The sequence below is a fragment of the Saccostrea echinata genome, unplaced genomic scaffold, assembly GCF_033153115.1.
Source record: "Saccostrea echinata isolate AGI-Se365-2 ecotype Australia unplaced genomic scaffold, CSIRO_AGI_Sech_v1 ptg000047l, whole genome shotgun sequence".
NCBI classification, from domain to species: Eukaryota; Metazoa; Mollusca; class Bivalvia; order Ostreida; family Ostreidae; genus Saccostrea; species Saccostrea echinata.
In genome coordinates this window covers 12,903,193-12,921,320 of record NW_026889796.1, presented here as the reverse complement: position 1 = coordinate 12,921,320, position 18,128 = coordinate 12,903,193, and the positions used below count along the sequence as shown (strand labels likewise).

Genomic DNA, 18,128 nt, shown 5'->3' with positions numbered 1-18,128 from the left:
GGGTCCTTGAGTTCACTCCTGGTCGTTGAACCAATGGCCCGAGTAGACTCGGGACCCCTGAGTGGGCTCGGGACCTCTGAGTGGACTCGGGACCCCTGACGTTGTGAGGATGAGGCGCTTCCAAAGTAAAATAAACTCGCACTTAGAAATTTTCTTTTATTTCTTTGACATTGCGTCAATTTCAATACAAAAATACATTAATCACTACATCAGGAACAAAACTATTTTTAAAATAAAAACTGGCTTCTCAAGTCAGGAACAAAAGAAAAATAAATTTCTACGTTTGACAAAAAGTCAAAACCCTCTAATCCACAAACACGTATAATTGACAAGCATTCAATATTACTTATATTGATAGAATAATGCCAAAAACCTGTTATCGCAAACAATATACATGTATATATATTTTCTTGGTTGAAATAACTACATTGTACTCCTAATTTAATACTTATATTATCTACTAAACAAAACCTATCTATAGTTTTATTTGACTTTTTAATACTTATTATTGCAAAATCTCTTGAAATCAAAGAACATAATGGAAAAACTCCTTTAGCTAACTATATCGGCAGTTTTACGCATAAGCAAGTTATCACTCAGGGTAAAAACTCAAACAAACAAGTTACGATCACCGAGAACAAATTGGGAACAAATTACATAAATTTCTCCAATATACCTTTCAAACAGATCCAAGCACACTGCCCCCCCCCCCTCCCCTTTCACCTTACATGCCTGCACTAACTTGCAACGATTAATGTCTTAAAATCTCTCTCACTCTCACTCTCTCTCTCTCTCTAGCTTGCTCAATCCGATCAACAAATATACATGTACATGTACTTGCTATTTTTCAAATCACAATATATTACATTACGATTGACAATCGACACACTGGTTATTGCAATATGCAATTTGGAACACATTTCTTAGTAAGCTCCAGTTGGGCAAAAATCGATGAATTACAAAACTGAAAATGAGATTTTTCTCTTATTCTAGATCCTTGCTTTTAAACTGTATCTCCAAACTAATTACATCTATACAATTAATAAGCATTTTTGTCTGTTTCGTTCCTAACAACTTTGATATTGTTGCTACTATAATAATGTTCAAAAAGCAATCACTTTCATAAATCATGTATTTATATAATTATATTAATTGAATGAAGGCATTTATGAAGAATGACAAACGCTGAAATGTGGATTTGCCTGCACTGTAGTTAATCGTTTTGTGTGATATTAGACAACTTAAAGATACCAAAGTAGTTTCTCCTAACATCTCGAACCATAAGAGATAAATCCGAGACTTTAACATACACTTCGTCGTCTTTCCGCAATTTAAACAACGCTCCAAGATGGCTGCTGTATTCTCCGACAACTTTGCTGTTAGATGCTTTGCTGACGGCATTTTTAGCCAGAATTTCCTCTCCTCCGTTAGGATAGATTATGTTATAGCGACACAAATAATGGGATATGGAGGATGATTGGGTGGCAGGGTTACTTCCGGAATATAGCTCTACGAACGACACCTGGCTGTAGACGTAATAATACCCGTCAGAGGGCACCACTAGTCTTCCGTGGCGATATTTCACGTTACTGAGGAATGCAATGTCCTTGTCGTATATCCAGTGTGGTACGGAAAACCGCGTGCCTGGACCTAAACAAGAAAGAAATACATTAGATTGCAAGATTTTTGCCTATACTCCCAGATAGAAGTACTTTTTGGCGCCATTTATATATTCTTATTCTATTAATACATACCGATGTCTTCGTCTAGTCTTTCTTGAGAGCCTAGCAGGTGCGCTGCCGTCTGTTGACCCTCAAAGGATACCAATTCACCAGTGCGAGGAACATTACCTTTAGAGCAAAGAAAATTATTCAAAAAATGTACATCTGATTTTTTTAAGAAAATCAACTTTATAACATTTTTAATTATATGAATTTGACAAGTTCATTACAAACTTTTACAAACTTGTATTTAAATAAAACTAGAAAGCTGAAAAATTTAAGGACATTAAGAAAAGGGCAGGGTTTCATAAAATTTCTATATTTTTCATGACACTCCAGAAATGCATTATTTGAAGCTAAGCTTGTATTATATATACATGTATACGTTGTTCGGCAAAGATAATTGACTAAGTGTCAGAAGTAAATAATTTCCGGTCCATGTCAACGTTCTAGCGTTCGTTTAATTTTTAAGACTTTTTAAGATTTTAAAAGCATTTTAAGTCAGGCCCTAAAGATATAAGTGATCCAATGAAAAGATGTGAATGTTGATTTGAAATGTGTATTGTACGCTGTGCATTAACCTCCCTCATTGATTTCATATCATTCTTCATCTAAACAACATAATAGCGGGTCCCGGCGCGTGCCTTAGAAATAAGGCATGAATAGTCCTATATGGATGTGCAATAAACGTAATGATATTTTAATCGAAATTCTGAGTTTTTGCTGAGAACATTGCTATGATCTTTTATTAAAGTCAACACCCTGTGATTAACACTAGAGTCCGTATTGTTAGTCGATTTCAATTTAGCAGTCAGGATAAATGATACACAAATCCATCGATATTGTAAGCTTTCGAAAGAGCATCACAATAAATTAAAAAAAAATATCTCAGGCAAATAAAAATTTGGAATTTAATATCTCTCTCTCTCTCTCTCTCGTTTTCAGCAAATATGCCTTTTTTGGTTATGCTTGTTTATGCAATAAATGTCATAATATGTATTAAAAATCGAAAAAAAATCATAGCTGTATTCAGACGAGTCATATTTCGTATCGATTACTTTTTATCACATCCAACGATCATTTAAACCCTGTCCGTGGGCAAAAACTCATCATTTAACGGTGTAAAGTTTAATGTAATTAGTGCCCCTGTCTCTAGCTCTTTGTCCTATGAGACTTTGACTCTGGTCCAAAATATAACGCCTCCTGGTGAAACGGTACACATATGCATTGCAGATGTTATTTACTTTTGAAAATCATAATATAATAACATGAATGGATATGTTTTAGTAAACAATCTCTGGTGGTTTTCATAACTGTCAAACAGTTACTTTTTGACAAGGGTGTGAAATAAAGCTGACGTTACACAAGGTCTAGGTGTGAGGTTCTGCACTTCTTCCAATAAAAATCTGAATGTCATAAAAAGATCCTCTTTACGCAGTGCATGCCTAATTTACTCCGCACAGAAAGAAGTGCTTAAATGCCAGATGATTTTTTTCTCTTCAGCGGCTGTTTTAAGTCATACGTCGGATAAAAAGAACAGACATATCAAGTTTTTTATACGATCTATTACATTACCGATACATTTCAGATTCGTTAACGTTTTGTCTTGGTAATTAATTTTACAATCATTATATGGTGCATTTCTTACTTCCGATGCACGAAATTCGTGACACAGATGTTTCTAAGATCAGATTACCAATGTATCCGATACCATCTTTTTCCTATATTTTAAAGGAAATAAAGTAATACAAATTCACATGCTATTCTCTTATTGATGTCCTGGAGAAAATTGCAGTTCCATGGTGATGTGTGTAAAACTAGAAATGATCCAGAGAAATGTAATAATACAGTGCTCGTTTAGCTGTTGTTGTTTTTCTCTGTAAACTCACAGCATGTCAAATGTAATTGATCCTCAATGAAACTTTATATATATATATTATATAGACTTATACACAGAAGGGAAATAACTCATCTAAATATAATAATTAATTTATACAAGAAACGGTAAATGCCAAGAAACGACAAGGAATATTCACATGAATAGAACACGTGTCGTTTTCAACAGAACGGAAAACTAGAAACACTTGTTGATAAAGCAATGACCCACCAGTTGTAAACAGAGCAAGTCCACTGCAAAAGATGAGGATGCTTGCACTATTTATCGAATTTCAGGGCTGATGAACTCTCAGAAAATGTGCACTCTAATGATTTTTTACCACTTACTGAAATAGCGATTAGCGTCAAATGTTTACTAAATTTTCATATCTTCATACAAAACTGTTACAAATAATAAGAATGCACTGCTTATTTTTTTTTTTATTTTGATCAATTTATAACTGAATCCACTCCTTATCAATGTGATATTTACACCATACATCATAATTTGTGTCTAGCCATTACATAACTGTGCATTTTCTATTTATTTTTACACAAAATTTTTAGAAACGGCTATTGACGGCGAATTAAAAAAAATGCTTGAGAAACCGTCCGATTTACTTTATTTTTGCTTTTAAGTAGCGTTCGGTTGTGTTCATTTTTTATATATTTTCTGCGTTTGTAAAAGTACACTGTTAGGATAGAGTGTTGTTTTCTTTAGTGTGTTTCCTATACAGAAAACAGATGGTCATTATATTGAAAGAGAAGCCTACTTCTGAGGTACATATTCACGACTATGTCTTTTAGATTAAACATATCAATCAAGAAATTACCGTATAGATTTTGGGGTTTATAAGGGTATAAACGTGTATGCACTGGATTACATGGTGATTCGCATAAAGGGCAAAGCCTAGGTTATATTTCTTACTTTCATTTTAATTATTTCTCGTGCCCACATAGACTTAAGGAGGCTGGGGGGTCAACAAATTAACCACAAATTAACCACCAGATTTAACTTAATTTTTTAGATATGATATCTTAAGCTGTCAACTATCATTTGGCAAAGAAAAATTTTAAAAATTTTAGTTTTAAAATTTGATTATTTTCTATATCTTCATATGGAGCTCTTCAATATAGTCTAAAAATGGCCACAACCCCCCAGCCTCTTTAAACACTATGCAGTAATAGTCACCGAAATAGACATGTTCATGTATAGAGTAAACGACTACATGTAGGTCTTTAAAGGTTATCGCAGTTCTATCATCAGTAAAATATAACAGATTTTTTTCTCGGTTTATCGGATAGTAAAAATTCATTTTGTCCTGTTGAAAGTTAATAATACATCAAATTTTATATCAATTTATTATTCTGCACGACACTAATTTGAATCGTAAGTTATAGAATTATTTTTAATGTTAAAAAAATAGCAAAATGCGATAAATTCTTCACTGCTTAAAATGCCATAATGTGGGTACTGCCATTCATGTTGTAAAAAAATATCTCAGTGAACAAAATATAACATATTTTCACCATGGAGCAGCTATGAAAAAGTGAATCAAAGCTGATATAAAATTCATTCAATCCTAAATTGTATGTGACTGACATGCATGCACGTGGGCAATTCTGGCAGAAATAAGTTGACGAGGTGCTTTTAAGAGTGTCATTTTGTCATTAATTCATACATATCTTCATTTCAAAATAAATCTCTTTATTTTTAATCACAACATTCTTTCCCGACTTTCATATAAGCAACAACTCTTATCCCTTTCAGATTACTGAGTTTTGTGGGATATGGATGTTTGTGTTTTGTGTAATATACATACGTGTATTTTTTTTCTTCGAATGTCAATGACGTCACGGTGTTTCGTTAGTGTACTCTGCATGAAACTAATCCAAAATCTTATTAAATTCTCTACCGGTTTAAAAAATACAACTTTTTTCCAGGGTTGATTTAGTGTAAAAGATTCACTTGTTTTTAAATAAAATATTTAATTGATACCTGTTCTTTGTCAAATCACACGATTATATTAAGATCTTTGATTTATGTAAATTAGTACTGAGGCATTCGATAGGAACCAATCCCCTCCCATAAATAAATAAATCAAACCTTAGTCAAAGTATATTTCAAGATCAAAGTTTCAACTTTCATAACAAGCCATTATGATCAATCAAAACAAATTCTGAAACATTGTAACATTATAAAAACTTAAACTTTATAATGTTATAACTTTCAGTTACTGAAAAACATACTTTAAAGTAGATATTACGCGTACATGTGTATATGAAAAAAGATTAAAGTTTATTTTTTTAGGATGGTAAAATGGAAAGAAGGAAGGTCTCGGGTACCAGTTAAGAGTTTACATATTTTACCTACAATTCAACTTTTCAACTTAGTAACACATTCACACTCATGACTTTGATCCCATTGTGTTTGCTCTTGAAGACACGTCTTGACGTTTGAATCAAGATGACAAAGCCTTTATTGAATATTTATGCCCTCTCAAAAGATTTATTTATTGGTTTCAAATGGGTTTAGTTCTAAGGGAGTATTTTCAACGCCGTTTGTGTTTTAGAGATGGGTATAAATAAACTGTTTGCGATCTGTAATGGCTTCCGCGATTTTCAAAGGAGTGCAATCTATCTATTGTTAAGAGTTAGAATTCGAGAATTTAAAAATCGTCTCAACTCCATATAGAACACAGGGCCTTGAAAAAATAATAAATAAATGTAAAACCCTGTGTCAACACTTAAAACCAATGAACCGTGAACGACGTATTGATTCTTCAAACTCAATGACTTTAAACTTATCTTTCCGAACCATAATTAAACAAATTTAACCATTTCAAAATGAGAGATATATTTGCTTTTTTAAATCTGATGGAAAGTGGTCTGGCGATCTTTCAAGTATTTCCTACAATCAGCTTGGGAATGTTTGTTAATTCAGAAGATAAACGGCTGACTTTGAATTATCCCAAATTGTGTTGCACATTTGAACCCTGTGACATTCAGTTAAACGTTTTACAAAAATACTTTAACTGCTTAATTATTTTTTAATCGTATCTACTTGCTCCTAGAATTTGCTCTGGTTTCACTGTTTTATCCTGTTCTTTAATAAATTTTGAATTAATAACCTCCACGTGGAAAATTAACCATTTACAAAACAAAATTGTATTTTTTATTTTTCTTATTTTTTGTATGTATAATTTCATACATGTAGATGTACATATGCACATTTGATGTTGCGTGAATTTGTTTTCAATTTTCTTATGGCGCCTTTAATAAACATTTGCATTTAATTCTATACTCAACTGGTCCACTCCGTCATAAGCAAGAGTCCCCTCAAATTAAATAAAATAAGTGTCATCCTTTAGTTTACCATGACCATTACGTCCGCGATTCAAAATGCAAAGATGACATTAAAATTTACTTAAAAGATTTAAATCCAGTCTCCTTGTTTGTTGAAGTAATTAAATTTCTTGTTTAATTGTTTGTTTCCCAGGCAACATTAATAGCACCGGAACTATTACCTTAATGTATTCTTATCCCAAAAGTTAAGCATTTCAAAGATATCTAAAGACTCAGTTCGAGAGATGCACTCGATTGATTTCCATTATTTCTAAAAACAAATGATAGTAATTTAAAATCGTTAGATCTTGTTTCTAATGAAACATCACCATACAACAAGAAGGGGGAAAAGAAGAATGTAAAAACATGGGAAAAATTCAGAAACATTAAATCGATGGATGTCTTTGTAAATGAATCAAGGAAACTAGTTTTAAACAGCATTAATGGAAATCAATGGCGGTTTTTGGTTGCTTCCGTGAACGATCTTAGCAAGCATCATTTGATGCTGTCAACAGCTTCTACATTCCAGAGAGCAAAAAGCTAAACGACGAAGCCTGCTCAAAGAGGAGTCATAAATCCCGGATCCTTCATCTAACGTAACGACATTTATAAAATACCAGGCTTAATTAAACACAATCTAATTTGGACTGCTTTTCCATCAAAGGACGCCGTTAAGCAAGTGGTTTGGGCAACAATATGAAGCATCTAATTTTGTGTCGTATAAATATTGATTTGGAGGGAGCGTGACAGGGCTAAGCAATAACACATAATCATAGCACTGAAAGCACTCGGCCGTTCTTGTGGCTATACAGCGAGAAGTAATATAAAAGTCACTTATATAAAGAACTATCGACTCAATGTTATTGAAGTTCTAATGAAATCTTTTTTTGTGGAATATAGTTAAGTGAATCTTTAGCAAGATTACAAATTGTCATGCTTACCTTTTGCCGATTCTTCTCTGTATCTTTTTTCAATGAACTACAAAAAATGAAACAAAATCACTCAATTTTATATCACATATAGATATTTTTCATGACTTACATCACGGAAAATTGAATTTTGTTCTGTGCAGCTTCGCTTTATTTTTGCCGTGCAAATATGACCTTTAGTCCTAATCATCGTAAATTCTGGGCACAAAATATAAATAAATAAATAAATTTCTCTCAGCGAGCAAGCTTTGAACAATTGTAACTTAACCAGTGGAATGAGGGAAAAAATCCTCCAAAAAGTGTTCCAAATGCGAAATTGCCATCACATTTAAACGCATATTAAGATAATACTTACATGTATGTATAATGTGCGAGATTGAAACAATTTAAAAAAATAAACTCGGAAAGTTATTGCTAAGAATTACTCTAAATTTACCATCCCCTTTTTAATTGACAAAAATCAGACAAATGTACGTATAAGTGACGTCTTGTTCTGATAATTAACGGAAGTCATCCGTCGAACGTCAGCTTTTACGACAATCATTCACGGCGATTCATTAAACGCCATGTCGACGCTGATTTCCAGAGTCGTTTGAAGATAAGTCAAAAATCAATACAATGCTTTTATGTTTCACTCAAGGGGTTTAGGAAGAAAATGTAAGTCTATTTAACAGAATCGATAAAACAGCCATGCCAAATCTCTGCAATACATGTTATGTTGGGTTCTTCAAACTGAAAGGTGTTGGTTCCAAACAAAGGCAAGGAGGCACACCAGTAATGTATCGAATAATTTGCCCCCCCCCCTCTTTTAAATTACATTTTTTACAGCAATTTTACATTTACAACAAGCACTTTTTTTTCTTAGTATCTCAACTATCAACATGCTCTATAATATAATTTAATCATATTGTATATATATTTATAACAAACTCTTTCCCAAATCTTCTTATTTAAAGAACATACTCCCTAGACATCGTTTTATTAGTAATTAAGTCTGGAAAAATTCCCTTAATTAAGTAACTTATTTTTACATGCACCATTCTATTGATCTCTTCATTAATTATCGTGAGGAGAAAAAAAAATTCTACAATTAATTAAAGCAATAAACAGAATTCACGGAAATATCGACGAATTGGGGTTAATTTGGGTTCCTTCTGAAAGCGCAAGCTAAATTCATCCTCCCTATTGTTATGACCTTGGGTGTTTGCTATATAATTATGACAAGATAGATGTCAAAACTTTACATGTGCATAAACCCAAAGAAATAGATGCCATAAGAATGAAAACCATATGACAGAGTGCTTAGGGGAAGGAAAAGAATGGCTGAGTTACTACTTCTTCCTTCAAGAGTTATGTAAGACCCGTCAGATTAAATGGAAAAGAAAACAATTGATGTAGAGAAGTCACTTGTTGCTCTTTGGTGCACTCTGAGGAAAGAAAAACTCTTCTCTCCTAAAGGTGGTTCTTAATTGAGAAGCGAGTCAATAAGTATTTTTAACATGACTAAAAAATATTATCACTTCTATTTTAGAAGTGAAAATTCATATTTTTAACCCCCCCCCCCCCCCCAATGTTATCAAACTTAGAAAAACATTTAAAGTGAAAATCATTATGTGGTTAAAATCATTATTTGTATTATTGCATTTTGATAAAAGTACATTAAACATTTTCCCCCTCTTTTCCTGAGGGCATTATTTAACGTATAAGCAGTGAGTTTTAGCGATATCATTAATATTGTTATAAGTGAAGGATACAATCTAATTCAATTCCGTAACTTTATTTCTAATCCTTTCAAACTGAGCAACATATTTAACCAAACTGCCAGAAAAATTCCATTAGGACAACTCATTCTAACGTGAAACCAAAGACAAAATCTCTGGAAATTGAATTGCTGGGTCATAATCCAAAAACATCCGACTATTCAATTTTCCTGCAGAGATTTTGACGTCTGAGTTTGGGGCACAGGGGAACAAATGTCACAAGGAATTAGCTACAATATGTATTTCATTTTAACAGTAGCCCCATAGTTAGGGGTAAATATGGAAAATATATAAAAGTCAAATGAACCATTGATAGAAACATCATTTTCTACTTCCAGGCAGACACAGGTTTGATACTGAGCATACGGCTGTAAAATATATACGGAAATTTAAACAATTTTGACATAGCAGTGAGCTTAAAGATAAACACACTCTTATCCCTAACGACTAGGAGCTATCCAGGTGGTTAGATTTGATTTAAGTTGGTCCCTGAATCTCGAATTGTGTGGAATATCGGAATAAATGTAAGGAGGAAGCAAAATTAAATAAAGCAATTGCTTTTGTATGCAAAACAAAGGGGCGCTATAAAATAGAGACATTTCTCTTTTTATTCATATCTAGAGCATACAAATATGGTTGCGGGAACAACGGTCTAGTCTGGGAAATCTGGTACCTAATTTTGTTTGGGACCGAAGATATAAAATTGTGTATTCTCTCGCGTCTTTTATCGGAACAAACAGATGCTTGTATTATCTTGCAATTTGTAGGAAATGGCACGCTCTAGCTTTTTTGTGTCCATTGATTTCGACACATGACAGTTAAATGCAAATAAAAGTGCTAGGATAATAAAAGGTTTTTTAAAAATAAAAGCTTCATGGGAATTTCTGCCCTATGATGATTTCTCCTCTGTGATTTAAAAAATATATAACTAAAGAAAATTTCTCTTTTTATTTTTTTCCCTGACTCTTCAGAAAGACTTTAGATTTTTTCTTCAATTAACATTATATAATTTCTATTTAGAAATGACAACGAGTTAATCTCTGTAATCCTTCGGATTAATGAATAATATCTGATCAATCATATGGTTCATGTAATATTTCGTCCCTTGGTATACGTAATGATAACAATTTTGTCGTTTATCCATACATGGATAATAAAACCGACACGATTAATTATTGCATTGGATTACCATATCTATTATTATTTAAAGCTATTAGTCATATTTCCACATTTTTTGTCTATATGTGATCACAGTTTGAAATAGAAGATTAAAGAATTTGTAAATATCTCGATTCTCGAACCCATCCTTATAAAAGTCCCTTTAACTCGGGTAACATTAAACAATAAGATACCGTTAAACAATAATTAAGTCGTGATTACGTATATATGTAGAAATATGACACGCATATCAAAGTTTTGGTTTTCTTAGCCACCATGGAGTGTTAATTCACAGCAGTACGCCACTTTTATCCGATATTACCCACGAGTATTTGACAGTCGGGGAGAGAGATAAATCTTATATTGGATTTAGGTAGGGAAAACCCTATTATTGCGGATTAAACTACATATCTATTGACGATACGTTTGCGATAAGTTGTAATCTTTAACAGATATACTTTTTCTAGAAATATTAATCTTCAAAAATTAATCGAGCGCATGAAAGGTTTGAATGTTTGGAGTTCGCTTTCCTGGACCGAATTTCCTTCTTCGCACCTTGATAATCTGCAACATATTTGAAAGATATGCAAAACAACACGTGTTAATCAGGAATATGTAATCGACGCTGTCTGGATACAGGAAATGTTTATTATTAATACATTTCTGCAACATATGTTATAAACTATAACATATTTATTATTATACTTCAGAATCATGGATAAAAAAGATTATCAATTTACCGAAATACCGAAAATGTTGATTTTTTTTAACTAAACAGACCGTTCTTATCAAAAACAGTGGGAAATTAAGAGATATTTCAGGAAAGTATAATACGAAGTACAATTCATAAACATGAATATCATGGAGACACGTTCCCGTTGTCAAGACGATAAAGTTGTTTAAATGAGAATCCTTTCTCGAAATAGGAGACGTGTTGCTATATCTTTGTATTGATTCCGAGACAATGAGGTTTGACAGGAAATAACAAGACAACGGGTCAAAGGTCCGCTAAACAGCACTTTTCTATTTTTCTACAATTAATGGATACCAGAATTAGTATTGAGCATTGAGAACGCATATACAGTACTACTAGATCTACAGAACAAAGGAAAATTTCATCCAAAGATATAACCGTTACGGTTTATCATGTTTATTGAGAACACATGCTATACGCTCGTCTTGTATTAGAGATATTCTCGTGACTGGCTATAGTTTAACTAATATAAGGGGCAAGAAAACACGGTATTTTGTTATATTTTTCAGAACTAAATTATATCTATATGTATTTCATACATTCTAAATTATTACATCTGTAAGCAAGCTGATGCTTCAACTTTTGTTAAAAAAAAATGCTTCCTGGATTGAAAATAAATGTTCCGACTGGAAGAAAAAAAAAACTGTGCTCTATGCATCTGTTTGACAAAATCGTAACAATTTATTATAGATTTATCAGATGCAGTATTAGATTTACAATCACTGCCTTACTACACCATTAAAGCATGTTCGATCCCTCCTATTGTCCGACGCTCAGAATGAATAGGGTGCGATTGATTACAATGACGACCCGATCAATCCCTAACGAACTAGGCTGTCAACACCCGCGAAAATAATGAAGTCTGTCCGTATTGACGAAAAGAGCTCGCCATTCGTTCACTGTCAGTGTTTGTTTATGCTTAATGAGGAGGGTTTTTCATAAATCACACGTGATTAAGTATAATGTCCAATTTCATTATCCAAATACCCCCATAATCTTTCCATAAGGAGAACTCATCACCAAGTCTTTCATTATTACGGAAGAAAATTACGATTCGTAGAAAAAAAATATGATCTATAGATTTGTTTTACCTATGTTAATTTGATTTTTTATTATTTTGACTTTGAACCCATTAGCCAAAAGAAAACAAAAAGTGTGTTATAAAACTTAACGATCAAAGTGCGATCAACGACCCAACCCTGAGGGACTCCGAATGCATCCGAGTCATAACGACAGAAACTGGGCGTCAACGGGAAGATGAGTGTTCACGAAATATGTATTTTATACTCAATTATACTTCATATCTCAATAAGCTAGAAAATAATCTCATCATTCATTCCTGTCTGTTCCAGACTCGGAAACAAATTACAGCAACTCAGATCACCGCTGTGGAGAGCAGATTTTTTTTGTTCCGTTTTCAGTTCGAACTCGTATCATTATCTTTGTAATAATCATTCGTTATATGAAACCTGTGCAATATGATTATCTGCAACAAATATAGATTGAAATCATACAAACTATAAAGCTTTACTTTAAGTTTTGTATATACCTGTAAAAAAAAAATCAATAGAGAGTCATATCCCATGAAATAGGAGGGAAAAAAAAAACATTTGAACAAACAGCTAAAATTTTTGCCTACAGCTGTCAATAATTTTATTGTCATTTAAAAAACAATTTTAGACTGAGGGAAAAGGGATTAGAATGGTTAGAGCTTAGTGTTTTAAAACAAACTTAATGATACTTAATGTCTTGCACAATAATTTTTAACATTTTTAACATCATTGCTTGTGAAAAAAATTTGCAGACTGCGAACTTTAGTTGTTTACATTTAAGAAAATTACATGAAATATATCAGCAGGATTTGTTTATGCTAATGTCAAATACACACTTTTTTCTGTCTTAATTTTTGATTTCATGTTTAGGAAACTTATAACAAAATGATTTATTGTTTTAGAATGTACAGCTGAGGTTTCAGAAACTTGAATTAGAATTACAAAAAAGACTCTACAAGGCAATTTAATCCACTCATGTTAAAGATTTCACAAGACGTCTGGATAATTACAAACTGAAGTGGAATTCAAGTATATACACTTATCTTTTCTCTCTCAAGTTTCTGCCTTTGTGAAGTACTTCCGAAACAAAAATGATATTTGTGACTTTTTGTGTATACAATTAAACAAGAGAGAGAGGGAGAGAGAGAGAGAAAGAGTTGTCAAATACCTACCAATTCTAACATAAGCAGAAGCTCTGACGGAGTTTCAACACAGCACATTTCAATGTTTTCTTCGTACTTTCTGGCAAATTCGTCCAAAACTTTGTTTTCTTCAACACTTGGACCTGACCTAATGCTGGCACATGGAACACATAGTTCATTTTCTTTCTGCATCGCCGAGATCTGTTCCCCTACTTTTGGTTTGTGTTCATGATTGACCAAGTCATGACTTAATTTCCCAAATAAAACAGCTACCACTACAATTAGTATCAAAATCCCAGTCACAACGACCGCCGTTAATCCGTATAGATATCGTCTGATTCTTATGTATTCACTCTGTAACAATTCCATCTTAAAGTTTGGACAGTCCATCTTTGACTTTCCGTTATTGTAGAAGTCATTTGGTTTCACTCCGTTCCTTAGTAACACATCGTAACTTTCTGGTTCTTGATCATCCGACATATTTTTGATATCCTCTGACATTTTTTCCTCAGCGCGGTTCTATACGCCCGGTCTCTATTAGCGAAACCAGCGTTTGAATCAATTACATGTGTTTGTTGGATAGCGAGGAAAACCGATTTCCACGGAAGTAAATAACGGGCGACCAACTCTACTGCACGGTAAATACAGACTTCACGCTCCCGATAGGTCTGACATAAATCTCTCGTTGCGTGATTTAAAACTTTAAAAATGTATAGATGTGTACACAGTCAATATATGTACGCGCACACTCTTGATAAGGATGGCTCATTGAGTCCCCGTGTTATTGTGTATGCCGTTATTAAAAGCAATACACACGTGGTTGTCTGTTTATCCAATAGATTTTCTCTGTCAAATTTATACTCAATCCTATACGCATGCAAGCTTTTAAGAGAAAAGGGGTACTGAAAAAAGGATATGCTTTTCCCCTGATTTAAATGTACGCGGATATTGTTTAAAGATTAAATCAATCGATTTATAATGAAAAATCGCAGGCGTAAAATCTATTGCCGATATGATTACACATATCTAAAAAAAAAAAAAAAAAAAAAGGCGGTTACAATACGATTTTTATACATGAATAAACATCGTATATCTATTTCAAAAGAACGAAAATGCAAAGTACAGGTTTTCTTTTCTTTACCTATATATCTTATCAATAACCACGTTATTTGCTTTAAAAATTTGACAAAAGGGGTTTCGGTTCTGTAGGAAAGCTGATTAGGGGCTTAAGAACTGTGATCTAATTTCTTAAGACTTTTAAGTGCCCAAAATGGATTTGACTTGATCGGGACACACATTCGTATATAGACTTCAGTAAATATTTCAACCGAGGGGGGCGTGTTGACACAATGACTAAATTTAATTTTATTTCAGTTTAAATTGTGGACTGAATTTCCTAAAATAATACTTATCTGCGATAACAAATGTTTTCCTTACCTGGTCATTCTTCAAAAATAAATTTAACCTTAGGATTTTAAATTTTACATATATTAAAGCAATCTTCCACCCGCTCGAATGTCCTGAAAACCGCATGCCAATTCATGGAAAATTAAAACATGATATCTTTTCATAATTATTATTAATTAGTTAATTAATGTACATGTCTTAAATATAATTAGTCTATTCATAAATTCTTATTATAAGATCAACCAGTTTCAGGCCCTTTTTAAGATATGGTATATTTTCCATTTTCTTCTAAATCTCGACGAACAAATTACGTCTCTGAATGACTCAAACATCTCATGAAGCCCCAAAACTTCATTACTACGAGTTTCCCCTGGTGTGTCATAAAAGCTAATTCCAATATCTTTTTCTCAATTTCTTGATGTGTTTTGTGCTTATATGCAATATAATTCCTAAAGATAAGAATCTTATAAATCTATCGGTCGATTTCTTATGGGAAATGTTTAAATGACTGCAATGAATTCGTGTGCAACCATATTTGTTCCATGAGTATACGTTTTAAATATCGAGGGTTTGAATACAACAAAGAAACTCGTCGAAATAGTTGGCCGATTAATTTGCACATAAATCCTCAATATGTCCTAGGTATATCTTTTTACCTACAGGGTATACGTATCAATTATGCAGACCTAGCACTTGTTACAACCTGTCCAAGTGTAAAAAACACGGACTTTAGACTGAGTTTAAATTAAAAAAAAAAAATGAAACGATCGGCAAAGGATATATGAAACTTACAGCAGAATGTATACATGTACTGCTCTTTTTGAAAAGCTGACATGCAAGATAGAATGACAAAATTGAGGGAAAATTATGAGTAACGTTCTATATTACAATGCGTTTAAACTTGTCTCCAACAGCTGTTCTGTGTACTTTCTTTGGGTAAAAATTTAGAATTTGATCAAATATTCTTAATTAAAACAACTGAACAGCACTTAAGAACATCTTCGATATCTGAGACTCTTTTTAAAACTGTAATGAAAAAGAAAGAAACTAACAAAAAATACGAGCTATTCAGTGAAGATGACATTGATAAAACAACATAGATTTATGTTGAGCATTATTTACAGTATTAATATATTATTTACACGGTATTTATTTCCCCCATTCCTTTCCTCTCCACCATGCATACCCCCCTCCTCTCATTTTGAAATGAAAATAAGTAAAATGTATTCATGTCAATACCGGGTATATATATCCTGATCATTAAAGTCATATATGACGTATTTTTGATAAGTTCAGACAAACTAAAATTAAAAGGATCTTACTATTTTCTTTATTACTTTATATAAAGATAGGACTTTCCTGTAAATTACACAATTTAAATCAATCGCGTTTCATAAATATTAGAAATTTAGAACAATAACCGATTAATTTACCGACACCGCATTTAAATATCAAACACAGTTTAAAGTCAATTTAGCTATAGAAACGTGGGATTATTCATGTTCAAAATCGGTGAAAATTTTAATTTGAACGTAAATAACAAATATCATGTTCATCTACATTCAATCTCGTTTTTTTTTATTTTTAGCTCAGATACGTCATATATAGCTTTAAGAAATAAAAGTGTTTCTAAATGAATACTGATAACTAAGTATCAAGAAATTTTCCCTTATATATCTATCTACTAAGAGAGAGAAAGAAAAACTTAGTAAAAAAAATCTCTTCCACGTCAATTTCTATTTTCAAACATGAATTCACGAGGAAACTCTTTAAAAAGTTTGTGTGGGTGATAATGATTTCCTAACTTCCACAAAATCTACAAATCGGGATCATTGAGTTCATACACATACAATATTTTCAAATACGGAATATTATATAAAACTAAAATTTTTCCCCTTTCTCAGTTGTATATGATTTTGAAGGCACACATGCAGACTTCATACAGTTTCCGTTAATCATAGATTGCGCAAAGAATGAAAGAAGGAAAAAAACCAGGATGGTTTTTACACTTGGACAGGTTGTAACAAGTGCTAGTTCCTCATAATTGATACGTATACAGTGTGGGTAACAAGAATAGAACTACAGAAGTAAAAAAAAATTAAAAAGTTAAAAAAAAAATAAACTGTAGAAATAAGGTACTATATGTACAATCAAAGAGTACAACAATCCAAAAGACTAACAGATATAAAATAAACCCCCCCCCCCCACTCCTACTCATATTCCAGTTGGAATATTAATTGAGCTTCGCTCTCGTCACACTTGCTTTTTTTTTTTTTTAGTAATTCATTCATTTCATTTTGATATTTTTTCACTTTGAAAATTAACAAAATTAGGAAAAGAAAATTTTAACTTACAGATTCAAATACCCACGGCGGAAATTTGAAAATAAACAAAGCTTATGGCAGGTGATTGAGCTCGCTACCAGAATGAATATTTTTTTTAATTTTAGCCTAAATATCTTCTTTTTTTTTTTTTAACTTTCAACGATACTGATTTATAGTGGTATTCGTACCATGCTTCCCTAATTATTGAGGAAATAAATTTGGTATTTATAACATGTGAATCTTTATAAATATATTTATATGGATGTTAATATATTTGCACTTTTACAATTTTAAACACATAAATGTAGAAAAGGTGGTTAAGTTTTGAACAGGAAAAGATAGGTAATACACGTATACATGTATAAGTATTTAAAAAAAAAAATCCCATCGTCATTTTTAGGCTTTAAACTTCTCTCTCTCTCTCTCTCTCTCCTTTTTTTGAAATAGGTACATGTAAATACTTGAAAACCTAGTTTATGTATCAAACTAAAATAAACATAGACACTAAAAATTCCCACCAATCTGTGTAGCAAAACGCAGATGATTTTTGTATAATAATTAAATTATGAAACACTAACTTGCTACATGTATGTGTCTGAATCTGTTGCCCATTTTGTTTTACTTTTATAAAACAAAAGCACTCCAGGTTCTCTCTTCAAAT

The 18,128-nt window shown here is 32.3% G+C and overlaps 1 protein-coding gene across 1 annotated transcript; it reads right to left on the bottom strand.

Annotated features, from left to right (window-relative positions):
• Positions 1-715: 715 nt before the first annotated feature.
• On the bottom strand, positions 716-14,544 carry LOC133203002 (uncharacterized). Its single transcript, XM_061338855.1, has 4 exons — positions 13,767-14,544; positions 7,883-7,919; positions 1,755-1,850; positions 716-1,650 (listed from the first exon to the last, which is right to left on the bottom strand). The coding sequence occupies exons 1-4, from the start codon at positions 14,235-14,237 to the stop codon at positions 1,214-1,216; spliced, it is 1,041 nt and encodes a 346-aa protein (XP_061194839.1). The 5' UTR covers positions 14,238-14,544; the 3' UTR covers positions 716-1,213.
• Between the last annotated feature and the right edge of the window lie 3,584 nt (positions 14,545-18,128).

What these genes read in the sequence shown, in the direction of transcription:
- LOC133203002 (XM_061338855.1), bottom strand. Translation starts at nt 14,237, where the DNA reads ATGTCAGAGGATATCAAAAATATGTCGGATGATCAAGAACCAGAAAGT. An exon ending in CAGAGAAGAATCGGCAAAAG is followed by an intron (nt 1,851 to 7,882) that starts GTAAGCATGACA and finishes TTTGCTCTAAAG; the next exon opens with GTAATGTTCCTCGCACTGGT. An exon ending in AAGACTAGACGAAGACATCG is followed by an intron (nt 1,651 to 1,754) that starts GTATGTATTAAT and finishes TTTCTTGTTTAG; the next exon opens with GTCCAGGCACGCGGTTTTCC.